Source organism: Papaver somniferum, chromosome 4, assembly GCF_003573695.1.
Source record: "Papaver somniferum cultivar HN1 chromosome 4, ASM357369v1, whole genome shotgun sequence".
NCBI classification, from domain to species: Eukaryota; Viridiplantae; Streptophyta; class Magnoliopsida; order Ranunculales; family Papaveraceae; genus Papaver; species Papaver somniferum.
In genome coordinates, this window is record NC_039361.1 from 31,601,182 (window position 1) to 31,615,019 (window position 13,838).

The 13,838-nt window shown below is 36.1% G+C and overlaps 2 protein-coding genes across 3 annotated transcripts; one reads left to right on the plus strand and one right to left on the minus strand.

The window, feature by feature from the left end:
- The first annotated feature begins 1,053 nt into the window (after nucleotides 1–1,053).
- LOC113275074 (guard cell S-type anion channel SLAC1-like) lies at nucleotides 1,054–3,117 on the plus strand. The gene is made up of 3 exons (XM_026524511.1): nucleotides 1,054–1,623; nucleotides 1,756–2,561; nucleotides 2,645–3,117. The coding sequence occupies exons 1-3, from the start codon at nucleotides 1,078–1,080 to the stop codon at nucleotides 3,048–3,050; spliced, it is 1,758 nt and encodes a 585-aa protein (XP_026380296.1). The 5' UTR covers nucleotides 1,054–1,077; the 3' UTR covers nucleotides 3,051–3,117.
- An 88-nt stretch (nucleotides 3,118–3,205) lies between these two features.
- Nucleotides 3,206–8,864, minus strand: LOC113275075. Of its 2 annotated transcripts, none has more exons than XM_026524513.1 (17): nucleotides 8,372–8,864; nucleotides 7,396–7,554; nucleotides 7,037–7,178; nucleotides 6,653–6,761; nucleotides 6,480–6,530; nucleotides 6,263–6,360; nucleotides 6,095–6,173; nucleotides 5,934–5,996; nucleotides 5,740–5,826; nucleotides 5,502–5,560; nucleotides 4,870–4,948; nucleotides 4,714–4,779; nucleotides 4,550–4,612; nucleotides 4,355–4,429; nucleotides 4,199–4,234; nucleotides 3,970–4,073; nucleotides 3,206–3,816 (listed from the first exon to the last, which is right to left on the minus strand). In XM_026524513.1, the coding sequence occupies exons 1-17, from the start codon at nucleotides 8,589–8,591 to the stop codon at nucleotides 3,798–3,800; spliced, it is 1,509 nt and encodes a 502-aa protein (XP_026380298.1). In that variant the 5' UTR covers nucleotides 8,592–8,864; the 3' UTR covers nucleotides 3,206–3,797. The 2 variants fall into 2 exon arrangements, with proteins under 2 accessions (XP_026380298.1, XP_026380297.1); XM_026524512.1 differs by having other exon boundaries at nucleotides 4,199–4,243; nucleotides 8,372–8,858.
- Between the last annotated feature and the right edge of the window lie 4,974 nt (nucleotides 8,865–13,838).

The following is a 13,838-nucleotide window of genomic DNA, read 5'->3' on the forward strand; positions in this document are numbered from 1 at the left end:
ATCATTTTCGTTGCTCAACTCTTGCATATCGTTTTCTTAATGTCTGCATATGTTCTTCGCCAGGCAATTCGTCATCGTGAAACTCTTCATAGTTGCTGAAATATTTTCAGAAAGTGTATACAAGTCTATCAGAATATATAGAGCGTACCTGCTAACTGCTGTGTGGATTTTGCTATTTTTCTTCGGCCCCTAGTTCTTCGTAGTGTGGTAATTTGTGCGCCTGTGCGGTGTCTACAGCTTAGGAACGCCGTAAGGAGACTACATGGGCCACTAAGTGTCAACGGGCTTTGATATGCCCAATTCTTGTTAGAACTAAAGTTCGGAAAACAGCTGTGAAAATAGTCGTTCTATCGTGCGCATTAGTGCATAATTCAATTAGCATGCACCTTTCTGTCATGATTTATAAGGCTGATACCAGCTCTATTAGGGGTGATACCAGTCCATCGATCCAATGGTCAGGATTGTCAGGATTTTTTTGTCCTATATGGATTGGTTGGTATCAGAGCTGGTATCAGATTCAGCCCTTATAAATCATGCTTTATGTCGTTAGTTGGCATCAGTTTTGAAAGCACCTCTATATCTTAGACCAAGCGCGTAAGCATAGTTAGTCAAATTTCACTACAATCTAGCAGTGGTTTTTTCTAGATTGTAGTAGGCAACAAAAGTCATTTTTGCGTGAAAATTACCGTATTGATGTGTGCGTCAAAAGATCTATGGTGACTCGACTTGTGTATTTTTTGCTTAGCAAGAACTAAAAGTCATGACTCATGAAGATGAGTTTAAGGTTGCCACCACCACAAGAGATATTTTGATTCAACAACAATTCACGAGATACAGCTTCATAAAAACCTGTTTTTTCTTTCTTTTCTTTTATTTTTTCTGTGGTTAACAAACAAATCAATGTAAACCATACCTCACAACCACCACCACCATAACAAGACGTTCATTTCTTTCATCTCGTGATGATACACATCCACCATGCAAATTGACACACATGCATACATATCTAGCTCAACCATTATATTCACCACCATAACAAGACGATCAGAAAACACTTCTGTTTTCTTTTTACAGCAAATGGCCATGAAACCAACTTTTGGTGCTCATTTTCTGGATATTCATGAAGATGTCCCAGAAGAAGTTGAAGAACAAGCACGAGATGGAACGGAGATGTCGAACATAGTTGGTAATACTAATAAGCGTGCAAACAAACCACCAAAACCTAAACAACACAGGAGCTTTAATCGACAAGTGTCTCTTGAAACTGGTTTTTCAGTACTGAACAAAGAATCCAATGCTAAAGATGATAAACGGGCGATGCTTTCTAGTGGTAAAAGTTTTGGAGGGTTCGGGTCGACTAGTAGTAGAGAAGGGATTAAGAAAGGAGATTTTAGTATGTTTAGGACTAAATCAACTCTTAGTAAACAAAATTCTTTGTTACCCACTTTGCGGAAAGATCACAGCAATGCTGCTGGTAATAATGGTGTTGATTGCCATAAAACGGATTTTCATGGTGGCTTAGGAGGAGGCGAAGGAAGTTTTGACGATGAGTCTGTCAATAAAAGTGTTCCTGCTGGAAGATACTTTGCTGCCTTGAGAGGAGCTGAACTTGATCAAGTCAAGGTAACTTCAATGATATATTGTGTCTTTATATTATACTCCCTCCGTTTCTGGAAAAAAAAGTTACTATTGCTTTTTCAATTTGGCCAATTTTATCTTAAGATGAATTGTAACGCAGTAAAATTTATGCAATAGGATTCTGAAGATATACTTCTTCCCAAACATGAGCAATGGCCATTCCTCCTGCGATTCCCTATTGGTTGCTTTGGTATTTGTCTAGGCCTCAGCAGTCAAGCCATCCTATGGAAGTCTCTTGCAACAAGTCCAGCTACTAAATTTCTTCGTATTCCACCTCATATTAATCTCATAATTTGGATTTTCGCAGTTGCCATTCTCTTGTTAATCTCCACAACATATGCACTTAAATGCATATTCTACTTTGAGGCAGTGAGAAGAGAGTACTTTCATCCCGTTCGTACGAATTTTTTCTTTGCTCCATGGCTTGTTTGCATGTTTCTAGCAATTGGTGTACCTCCCATATTTGCACCACAACCACTGCATCCAGCAATTTGGTGTACTTTCATGACACCAGTTTTCTATCTTGAGCTCAAAATCTATGGACAGTGGTTATCTGGTGGAAAACGGCGTCTTTGCAAAGTAGCGAACCCTTCTACACATTTATCAGTTGTTGGAAACTTCGTCGGGTCAATCTTGGCAGCGAAAGTTGGATGGCATGAACCTGCAAAATTCTTATGGGCAGTTGGGTTTGCACATTATTTGGTCGTGTTTGTTACTTTGTACCAGAGATTACCAACAAGTGAAGCTCTGCCTAAAGAGCTGCATCCAGTTTATTCCATGTTCATAGCAGCTCCTTCTGCAGCAAGCATTGCTTGGTTTACTATATACCATGAGTTCGATGGGTTATCAAGAACATGCTTTTTCATTGCACTGTTTCTCTACATTTCACTGGTTGTTCGGATCAATTTCTTCAGGGGATTTAGGTCAGTTTCTACACATCAATTTAACTTTGTATTTGTAGCTTCAATGAAATACCAATGAGTTTGTTTTATTTGTTTCTTTGCAGGTTCTCAGTGGCTTGGTGGTCTTATACTTTCCCAATGACAACAGTATCTTTGGCAACTATTATATATGCAGAGCAAGTCCCTTGTGTTTTAAGCAAAATCATTGCGCTTAGCCTCTCCTTCATGTCTTCTGCAATGGTATCTGTATTATTCGTCTCCACTCTCCTTCATGCTTTTGTCTGGAGCTCATTGTTCCCAAACGACCTTGCCATTGCCATAACAAAGAGAAGAACCAATGAAGCTGCTAAAGTTTTCAACAAGGTAAAGAAGCCACTGAAAAAATCGTTTGATATACGGCGTTGGGCAAAGCAACCTCCTCCCTCTTTCGTTGATTCTTCAGTTTCAAATCATAACACTGTAAATGAAGATTCTGAGGGAGAGAAAGAGATGTCACTTCACTTGCCCTAAAGTTGAGATAGTACTATACATCCAAAACAATGTGTAGTGTGTCATGGCCAATTCATGAGCCATATTTGTACTGAAACAGTCCTAGTCGACCCTGATGCAAAATCAGCGGCCAATCTAGTAGCACATTCAAATACTGTACTGCTTACTCCTGCATCTCTAAACATGAGAACCCTGCTTCATTTCATAATAATAGTACAGAAGCTACGTACGACTCGTGTACTCTATCAACCCAGTATCAAAAGGATCCCAAATGGAAATTAGTAGTATGTTGAAACTTTTAATTGGAAAATTTTGAAGTAACAACAGAGAGATGTGTCACATATAGAGGGTACCGTTACTATCTGGTGTAAATCTACATTTTTAATGATTTCTAGAAGAAAAAAAATGCTATATGTAAAAGATTAGAGACCTTCAAAACTGTACAACTCCGGGCTTTCTACATTTCTATCGAGTTCCATCTCCAAGTGAGGTTCAACCATGTTCTCAGATTTCCCTTTTTAGCAACCATTCAATAAAGACCTCACAACTTACAGGAATCCAAGTCAAGTCATGACATGTCTTCCCTTGAAGATCAGTTCCAAGAAAAATAATCATCGGTACTATTGACTTCACGTTAATTCCATGTACATGTATACCTTTGTCATTTGTTGAAAGAGAGAGACTTTGATATGTTGATTTGCTTCAATCTCCAATCAAAGTAAGTTCAAAAAAGAACACCTGTCAAGAAAGTTTGCACTTCTGTAAGTCTCAACGAATGTCCAAAGTCCTGCAGAATGACAAAGTAGAAGAGATTGCGTTAAGATTTTACATTTGGGTAATACATGCTCTTATAAGATCAATTGACTGCTATGTGAGAAAAGAAGGAATTTAGAGTCAATGGCAAATTGCACAAAAAAGTCTGGAACTCAAAATAGTGTACCTGCTCATGTTAGCTCTCGTTCCAATTCCGGATTCTAGATCACCTCCACATTGATTTTGTTTTACCCCAAAGATCTGTGCTTTATCTTTAACTGTTTGGATTGTCTTCAAGTTTTAGAGTATAAAAACTGAAAAGTTAGAAGTATGAACCCAGAGAGGCACCCATTTAAGAGACTTCTAAATAAGCATATAACATTGCGAACAGACTAAAGGTTGAACTCGAAACTCACCATATTTCCTTGTTGCAGCGAACCTACTGCATTCTCCTTTGACCCCTTACATCAAATCACACAACCACTCACTGTAAGTACTGGGAAAACTACAATGCACAAAAGACAAAAGCACAGAAAAGAATTCACATCTCTTTAAGCAGGAAAACTACTCACCGTAGGTATGCGAGCGGGCCGAGGCAATCTTGGCTGAGGAACAGCATTCTGCCGTGACTCAGTTGTGAGGGAGAGCTAATTTTAAAGGAAAAAGAAGAAGAGAGGTATAAGTGATGAGGCATGCACATGCTAAAGGGTTATACAAAATACAAACTATAACAAACAAGTACTGGCTTTACATCTGTCCAAGTTTACCTTGTCAAAAAGATCTACAGGTGGAATATGATTGAACCTCTTATCTGTGGGGAAATTGAATTCCTACGAGAAAGTGAAAGAATCATATTAACAAATAATGAACTCACATATTCAAACTGAAAATTAATATCATATTCAAGGATCACTTAGGTTCACTTTATTACCATCGGTATTGTTGGCTCCCGCTTGGTATTACGGAAAACACCAATGTCCCCTTTGCTTGAAAATATCTATATTCACATGACCAATTCAGAGTTTGCTTATAGTTAAGTTAACCATTGAGGAGCAAGATGAACACACTACTATAAATTTTACTTTACCTTTCTATTTAGTGGTCTTGCTTTAAATTTGTTTGTAATTTCAGATGCTTCCTGCCTTGGAATATCAACAATACTAGGCCTGACAAATGAACAGCAATGTTAATATATTCCAGACATAGCAAATGGATATTTGAATAAAATATAACACCAAATTCCAATTATTATTCGCATAAAATAAAATACTTAAAGTCTACATAGCTTGGGTATTGAATCAAGGCTAATAGTTGATCACCAGTATTTTAATATATAGGCTACTTAAAACATCTAGGTGAAGAACAAACACGATTGTTAACATTAAGGAGTTCTACAAGACTAAGTTTATGGAATGAGATACAAACGGCAGGTAACATTATAGTAGGATGATTAGATCATGAACTAGCACAACTTCAACACACCCAACCTTTAGTTATTGTGTAAATCCCCTGACTTCACAAATGAAGAACCACATCAGGAGTTTTACAAATTATAACAGTTGGATGATTGGGATTAAGAGGGTCGAATTATATTTGGTCAAACTGTAGGACCATAGTCTAAAAACCCTTAATCCTTCTGCAAAATGAACTAGAGAGAAAATGGACTCCAAGTACATTTTTAAGCTTAGTATGGTGTAAGATCAGTAAGATAAGTCTCACCTTTTGGAGTCTGTGGTTCCATTCTGTACCGTGGAACTAGCATTAAATTTGTGCACCACCTGCGGTAACAACATGTTAGTAAAGATACTTGGTTACAAGCCATTGATAGTATTACTCGCATGATGAATGGAAACTAGCCACTGTGCTTTTATACATAAATCAATTCCAGAAAGCTAAATCTTATGTATGCACTAGAATTGAGAAATCAAGATTCAAAAAAAAGTTTTGGATGATCCACCTTAACAGTTTTATCACAAGGAGGAGAGGATGCTGAAGCAGCAGATGTATGTTGAGTAGCTCTTTCCGATGTCTTTAAGTGAAATACCTAACAGTTGGCATATGGATAGCTTTATTTCACAGAAATCATTGTGATGTGATACACAAAGTAAAATGCTGACTGGAAACAGGAAAGGCCACATTAATATTGCTTACTTGAAACTGGGGCAACTTTGGTGTGCTCTTTTTCCGAAGCGCCAACGTAGGAGCTTCGAGAATCTTCAAAAAGAAGAAGAAACAAAATGGCTCATGAGAAGATGCAAGGATAAATAAATATGTTTGAAATAATATCCAATTAATTGACTGAAAGTACCAACTTTTCTGTTCAAGGGGAGTGCTTTAAATTGATGTATAGTTGGTTTGGGTTCTTCTCTTAAATCTGTACCATTCTTGGACCTGAAGTTAGAAAAGAAAGTTTATTATGGTCAGTCGTAGACGATGTGAAGATGTGACAAGCAATAAACATTAATAAGAAGAAAGTGTACCTCAGTCTCCGTGCCCTATGTGCAGTTTCCAGTTCAGGCTCTCTTGGAATGGTAATTTTCATCTTAGCATGTGTAGAGATATTAGAAACAGGACCATCCTGCATAGCAGTTAAAATATAAGTAAATGTTCAGCAAGATACTGATAGCTATGTATTAAAATCCGCAACAAAAAGGCAGCAGTGCTCTGCAGCTCAAGAAGCAACCAAATGAAACACACCTTTTTAGGTGCTTTGTGTGTCAAGCTGTGTTGCTGCTTTGTTTCAGCTACCTGTTTTGCAAAATAAATAGATATTGTTGGGATGACCTTTGCAAATTAAAACAATGCACTAATATTTTGAAGATGTAAACTTAAGTAGAGAAATAGAAGGATCGAAGGGAACTAAATTCCACCTTATGCAAGTGACCTCCCTCTAACTTCTGTCTCTTGGGAGCTTGAGTTCCAATTATGGAAACACTATCCGTGCTTCTATCACTATTTGGAAGTAATGGCTTCTGAAACCTATCAAACATATTTAAAATGGATAATGAGGTTAGTCGTAAAGAAAAAAAATGCACATATTTCAAGATGGAGACAAGGCTTAGAACAGACGAATGGAAAAAACTATGAAGATAAAAGGCTGAAGAGGGGGGGGGGGGGGGGGGGGGGGGGGGGGGGAAACAAATCCAAGTAATTGTTGTGTAACCATGTGCCATATGTCATGGGTAAACTATCTTCAATTGTGACAGATTAAACTTAAAAGGATAGCTAAAGAAGAGAGATGGAGAATTTAAAACCTATTCACAAATTGGTTTTGCTTGGCCAACTGACTAGCTGTAGGTTTCATTAAAGTCGAGCTCCTTGGAAAAGATTTCTTGTTACCAGACTTCAATTTGGCTTTTGTAATATCTTTCTCCATGTGATTATAAAATGTAAGCCCTGCAAATAAATAAAATCATGACATGAGAAACGGAACAATTTAAAGTTAATTTCGGAGAAACCACGTCATTATAGGTTTCCAACCAAAACAAAGATGCTAACCGAACATTATATTTCATCATGGAACGTCACCAGACATACAAATTTCTTTAATGTTTGCTGCTTTGAAATTGAAAGTGGCGGGATTCATGCTTTAGAGATTGAAAGCAAATAGTACCTCTGCATCTCTCATCTAAAACAGATAGCTCTATCTCTGGAGCCATATCCATGTCCGAGTGAGTAGAGGTAGATTCTTCGTCCATATCCTCATGTCTGGAACAGGTGCTTGCACTATCTCTACCCATATCAAGCCCCAACCTCAATTTTGCTACAAAGGCTGGAACCATAAAATTTTGTTAAACATAAAAATTACTGCACCTTCAAAATAATATGCTAATCTGCATAGGCAAGAAAACTATAACAAGCATGACTAATTCATCAGTTCTACAAGATGTCCGAATCATATAACAGAGACATTGACGCAAACAGTTTGAAACCATGAACTCCATTCTAAATTCCTGGTTAGTCATATTTACTGCACCACTAGGCCATAAAAGTTTCAACCAGAATTGAGACCATGACCACCATTAATACAATCATTTTTGACTGTTCTTGGTAATTTTCCAACAACCATGAAAACAACCCTTATTAGGGTTGAACAACATAACCTAAACTAGGTGCTTTTCTTGTTCCCATAAAAAATTTCCCCTCATTATTTTGCTTCCACATTTCCAACATTTTATAGTCTACCCTTAAAAACAAAACACCTAAATTTTAATATCAAGAACAGTACAAATCAAAGACAGGTACAAAATTTCCCAAATAATCCAATAATTTAAGACTACATTACTCCCTCCAAAACCCAATCAAATCTTAAAAAAAAAACAAGAATCAATTTTACCATAAACAAATCCCAATCCCATATCAAGAACACAAAATCACCCCCATTTCTTATACCCCCCTGAACAAATCAATCTCAAAATCACATTATTATCAAAACCCATTTCCCGCAAGCTCAATAAATCAATCAATCTCCCCTTTTACAAAAAAACCCATTAACCTAAAATTAATCAAACAAACAAAAACCCTATCCATTCGCATAATAAAAAAGAAAACCCAGCTCAAACAATGAAATGCAAAGAAGAAAAACTCACGAGAAGGAGGATAATCTCCAGCTCTATCAAACCACATTTCAGCATTTGCAGCTTCAAACTCCGTTTCTTCTCTACTAAAATCAAAATATTTGGTAGCATCATACTCATAATCTAAATCTATTTTCACTTCCACCGCATTCCTTCCATCATATTCCTCATCCTCTTCTTCTTCTTCAACAACAACAAACATTTCCGTCTCCCCCATTTCTTCATCCTCCATTTTTTTTCTCTTCCTCCTCTATCTTCTCCCTCCCTCTGCAAGAGAATGAATACTACTGAATTTTTTCTGGGTGAAAGAAAATCTCTTTCTTTCCTTATAACAAAATCTCTGACAAGAAAAAAAAATCAGAGGAAAAATAAATAAAAATAAAAATGATTTTGTTTGTATTAGTAAATATTACAGCTCTGTGATTAGGGGCAGGGCAACCCTAAATATGGAAACAGAAAATAGAAATTTTTTGCCTTCCTCGAATTGAACGGCGCGGATCTCGTGAAGCACGAAGGTGTTTGTAAGAAAGGCGCTGTGGAAAGGCGGAAAACAACTGACAAAAGGAGGTTTTTTCTTTGTTTTTATAACAAGGCGCTGCTGATGGGGTTTTAGAGATGAAATCCGAAATTTTTGAATCTGTGGGTCCTACTGTATATTGATACAATATATTATAGACGTTCGGAGGAGAGAACGTTTTTTCGAATTTTTGATAATGACATTTTTACCCCATTCTTTGTTTTGTGTTGATAGGCCTAGAGTCCTAGACTAGTAGACTACTGTTTACTGTTCTTGTAGATAACGACAGTAAAATATTTGAATCTTTAGGTGGATAAAGACGTTTTCTATAGTGGCTTTTGCTTTGATTTTTTGGGGTATTCATGGTATGGATTCTGACTGTAAAGAAAATTTCTTGAGGCAAGATAAATATTATCCAGCTAGTTGAAATGAAAATAAAAATTACTTGAGAAAAAAGTGAAAACTTTATTTTTGCTCGTAATTTGTTTTAGTCAATGTAAGTGAAAATGTAAAATAGAAAGTAGAAATGTGAAATTTAACAAAAAGAATAACAAATTTGTGACTTTTAGGATTCCTATCATAAATTTTTGAGTTTAGGACTTTTCTATAAAGGATGACTCGTTGTAGTTATGAGGTAGTTGTTTGTGTGTTCATGTTACTGTGTTTTGGTCGATGTCTTTATCTGTATTATAATTTGCTGTGAGCTTTCATCGAATGAAAATGAAATAATAACTGGTTTTCAAAATAAAAGAGTAAAATATAAGTTTATGAAAAGATGAACAAAATCTTAATTATATTGAACGATATTCATTATCAAAGCAGTTTTTACTTGGTTTGAAAAGAAAGGATTTGTAGATTCATCCTGGTGAGGTTATCTGATATCTATATTTTTTTTCCCTTTTCTTAAGATAGTTGTACGAGCTAGATTTATTGAAAATGTCCAAAGAAAAAAAAACACAATTCACGAATTAATAGGATCAGGGTTGATGAAGTGACCGAAAAATACAAGACAATTTAGAATTGATTTTGCTTTTTCCCAATTAATAATCTGGTTTACATGTGTATTTTTAAAAACTCACTTGTTTTCAAACAAGGATAAGACTATTACAGAACATACAAGATGCACTAGCAATAGCAAATTTAAATTAAGCTAATGTGAAATTTAGTGGAGTATTTTTTTCTTCTAATAATCAGATTGCAGAGACAGTTTAACTCAAAAGAGTTGTAAGTGTTTGTATCATGATAAAATTGTGACATATTGGACCAGAATGTTACTTGGACCACCATTTAACTGTCATTCAAGTCTGCCATGAAGTCAGTTGTAGTTCAATGGTTAAAGTCAACCATTGGTTAATGGTCAAAGTCAATATCAAGTGGTCAAGAACAATTTTCCGCCCAACTCGATCTGGCGGTCCATTTTGTCCGGCTCTTCACCAGTCCAGTTCGTCCGACCCGACTCGAATCATGGACTCAATTCTCGAGGTTCGGTCCATTTATGCTCCAATCTATATTTCAACCATGCTGTCAGCCAGTCTACCATCCAGTTTACCTAACATGCTATCAGTCGTGCTGGCATCTACTCTACAGTTCAGTTTTCTAACCATGCTGCCAGCCATGTCGCCAACGAGTCTGTCAGCCCGTCAAGCCAGCTTGCCAGCAAGCCCTGCCAGTCAAAACTCGGCAGCCGCAGTCAATATCCAACCAACATTAAAAAGTAAACCCTCCGTTAAAGTCTAGGCTCGCCAGTCAATTCGTTGTTTCATGACAGTTTAACACGTATCCAGATCCAATGTCGGAATCTGCCAGGAAAGTTATCGAAGTTTTTTGGACTGCTTGTTGACCAGTCAAGTCGCTGCGGAGGAAATCAGGAATATTCCAGATGTCTTGCTGGTCAAGTTACTTGGATATGAAGTTTATCTCGCAATTAAGGTTTAACTCATATGTTTAATTATATAAATAAAAGGTAATTTCATCCCTATCGGAACACGCCAAAAATACAAAAAAAAATACACCAACAAACCCTAAAAGGGATCGCAAAGTCATTGTAACCAATAGATCAATAAATTATCTCTCCCTACAGAGGTTCATCCGTGAATGTAGGCAAAACGTAAAATTTGTGTCTCTATTCTTTATGCTTGTTTCGTTTTATTAATCCTAATTTACATCATCATCATCAAATCGATCATGTTATGGGCTTGAAAGTATTTTCTGGTACAGACGGTAAGTTATAACACTAGATTATGAAATCTTGGGATATAATACTCCTTCTGAGAAACAAATATTCACTTGCTCAGACGCACTCTCCTGCCCAATATTTCTATATAGAGAAAAAATCTAAAGTGGATGATCAAGAAATCTCTGAGAATTGGGATGCTGGACATTTTAATTTTGTAAGTTTAGTAGATTATTTTGTTATCAAATTCAATCATTAGAATTTCTAAATACTCACCTTTCCTTTGGGATATATTGGGTCATGTGGGATATCCCTATGTTCTCCCCTGATCGGACTATCCTATGTTTCACCCAAAAAGATTGATTAAGCCATTAATAATATGAAGCTTAAAATACAATCGGAGTAATTTATTTGAGGTTTAATATGAATATTTCAGTTAGACGATTTTATGGTTGGTTAAATAAAATGAACTATCCATTCTCCGTCCAATCTTTCTAAATCTTCACTAAAAATCTATCATGAGGGTGACCTCGTCACAGCATGACTCCTAAAGGATTTCTATACTAGTAAAATTTTGAGTTATCAGATATTGAATCCATCAGATATTTACTTTTAAAATTTTTCTAAATAATAAATCATTGACAATATGTCGTTACGTGGATCAATATGATATCGTAGGAACCTTACTTATATTTTAATATGTTTTCATGAAGTACTTCTCATTCTTATATATACTCAATGGTGAAAAAAAGTAAGGTTATGGTATTCTACAAAATAGCTAGGATACCAATATCCTTACCTAGGTTAGGCGGTTATATAGGTAGTTATTTTCATTTTTTTATTAATTTTTATATTTTTATATTTTCCTCCATATAATTTTTTTCTTAATATAGGACTATTTTGTAAAAATATGGGGTTAGAGTATGGTGAGACAAACATAATATATAATAAACCTGTGATGGATACAATAGAAGAACAAACAACATCTTTACTAATACATCTTATGATAACTCTAGTCGAGTTAGAGAAAATTCTTCCCTAGCTAAGTTTTATGTTGTTAAAGTTCCCAAACATGGCCGTAAGGTTCCTCATTCTCATATACTAACTAATAGCGTTCGTACAATTTTATAGTTCATTATTTCCAAAAGCGAAAATCTGAGAGTTTGAGTTTGAGTTTGGGAGGAATTTATTTACATGTTCGTATTGAAATTTGAAGAACTCTTTATAATTTGTTATGTACTATAACATTTTCACAAGACTTTAACCTACTAGTGTTGGTACATCTACCCTCCTTTTTACCGGGTCCATTTCTTGTGGGAGGTTGGGGGAATTATCCATCGAAAATTTACTGTAAACCTCTGAAAGGAATTTTACTTACCTAACTCAATGTTCAACAGTTAAAAGGAATTTTAATTGGAAAAGCAACCAAACTCCACTCTCAATTGTGGCTCGAAATGCCAGCCGGATCAGGGACAAAAGATCTGCCTTCATTTAAGGCCATTTTTTAGGCTTCAGTGAGCTGACATTCACCTAAAAACTGTTTTCCACCACCATTGTAATTAAGGCGTTAATAAATGTAGTAATAATAAGTTAAAAGATTTTTTTCAAAATTTAAATTAAACTTCATTTTTTTAACTTTTACTACTAGTATAAGCCATAAGGATGGTGTCGTCATTTAAGGAATCGAAGAATTTCTCTCTTGTCCTTTTTGGACACAAAAATCCGTATTTATCGGTCCAAGAGCTACATATCGGTACCATAAATCCTGTTGTAAAAGAACTGATATTTCGGCCCTTTTCTGTTGTTCTAATTTCTGTCACCTGTCATCTCACCAAAAATGACGATATTACCCCCGTCAGAAATCCACTCCCAAGGGCAAATTAATCATCATGAAGGACCCAAAAGGGTCCGTACGACAAACGCTCCTGCGCAGTATTTCAAAAGTTGACTACTGATTTAGTAAGATTATAGCCGTTGGATTCGTTAATAAGATTAAATAATAAACGACGATAATACCCCTAGACAATGTAGTTGATGTGAAAGGTAAAAAGTCCTGAAGAAAGTAAAAGGTGCGTATAGTCATTTTCAAAAGTGGGGTATGAGGAGGAGAATTTTTGTTCGCTTTTTCATTGAAGCTCCTCCTGTGACCTCCAGTGGGTCGGATTTTAAGATTCTCGTGATATTGAGAAGCCTAAAATGGTGTTCTGTAATGGCTTTTACAGAAGAGAATATCTAAGTTTTGAAGTTTCTAAATGAAGAAGGGAATTTGTGGATGGAGAGTAAATGTTTGACCTTGGATTCTTTTTTCTTTGAGGGAGACAGTGGATTGAATTTGGTCAAAGAAATATATGGCCTTGGGAGTTGGGTTGAGGGTCCATATTGGGAAAATGAGTTTACTGTTGTTGTTGTTGATATAAATGACTTCCATGTGGACCATTTTGCTTGTGTTGCTGATTCTCAAGGTAAAAATAGCTTTTCATAAGTAGCTTTTAGAGTCTAATCTTAGCAAGAGTTGGTACAATAATTTCACCGTGGGTATGCTCAATATAGATTGCTACAGGACTTTGAATTCCCTTGACACCACGGCACAGGCGGTATTGTAGTCTGCAGAGGTGTATCTATCGGGGATTTTTGCTGTTGTTGTTTATTATTTGTTTTTACTTCTTTGACTCGTATTAAATTAAAATTTTAGTTGCCATGATGAAGGGGTATTGTCTAGTATCTGATAATTTGCTAGCACGTGAGTTTTTGGCAAATTTGCTAGCCGGCTCCCAGACCAGACCGATAGT

What these genes read in the sequence shown, in the direction of transcription:
- LOC113275074 (XM_026524511.1), top strand. Translation starts at nt 1,078, where the DNA reads ATGGCCATGAAACCAACTTTTGGTGCTCATTTTCTGGATATTCATGAA. An exon ending in CTGAACTTGATCAAGTCAAG is followed by an intron (nt 1,624 to 1,755) that starts GTAACTTCAATG and finishes TTTATGCAATAG; the next exon opens with GATTCTGAAGATATACTTCT. An exon ending in AATTTCTTCAGGGGATTTAG is followed by an intron (nt 2,562 to 2,644) that starts GTCAGTTTCTAC and finishes GTTTCTTTGCAG; the next exon opens with GTTCTCAGTGGCTTGGTGGT.
- LOC113275075 (XM_026524512.1), bottom strand. Translation starts at nt 8,591, where the DNA reads ATGGAGGATGAAGAAATGGGGGAGACGGAAATGTTTGTTGTTGTTGAA. An exon ending in CACTCCCCTTGAACAGAAAA is followed by an intron (nt 5,997 to 6,094) that starts GTTGGTACTTTC and finishes TTCTTTTTGAAG; the next exon opens with ATTCTCGAAGCTCCTACGTT. An exon ending in CTTGTGATAAAACTGTTAAG is followed by an intron (nt 5,561 to 5,739) that starts GTGGATCATCCA and finishes TTGTTACCGCAG; the next exon opens with GTGGTGCACAAATTTAATGC.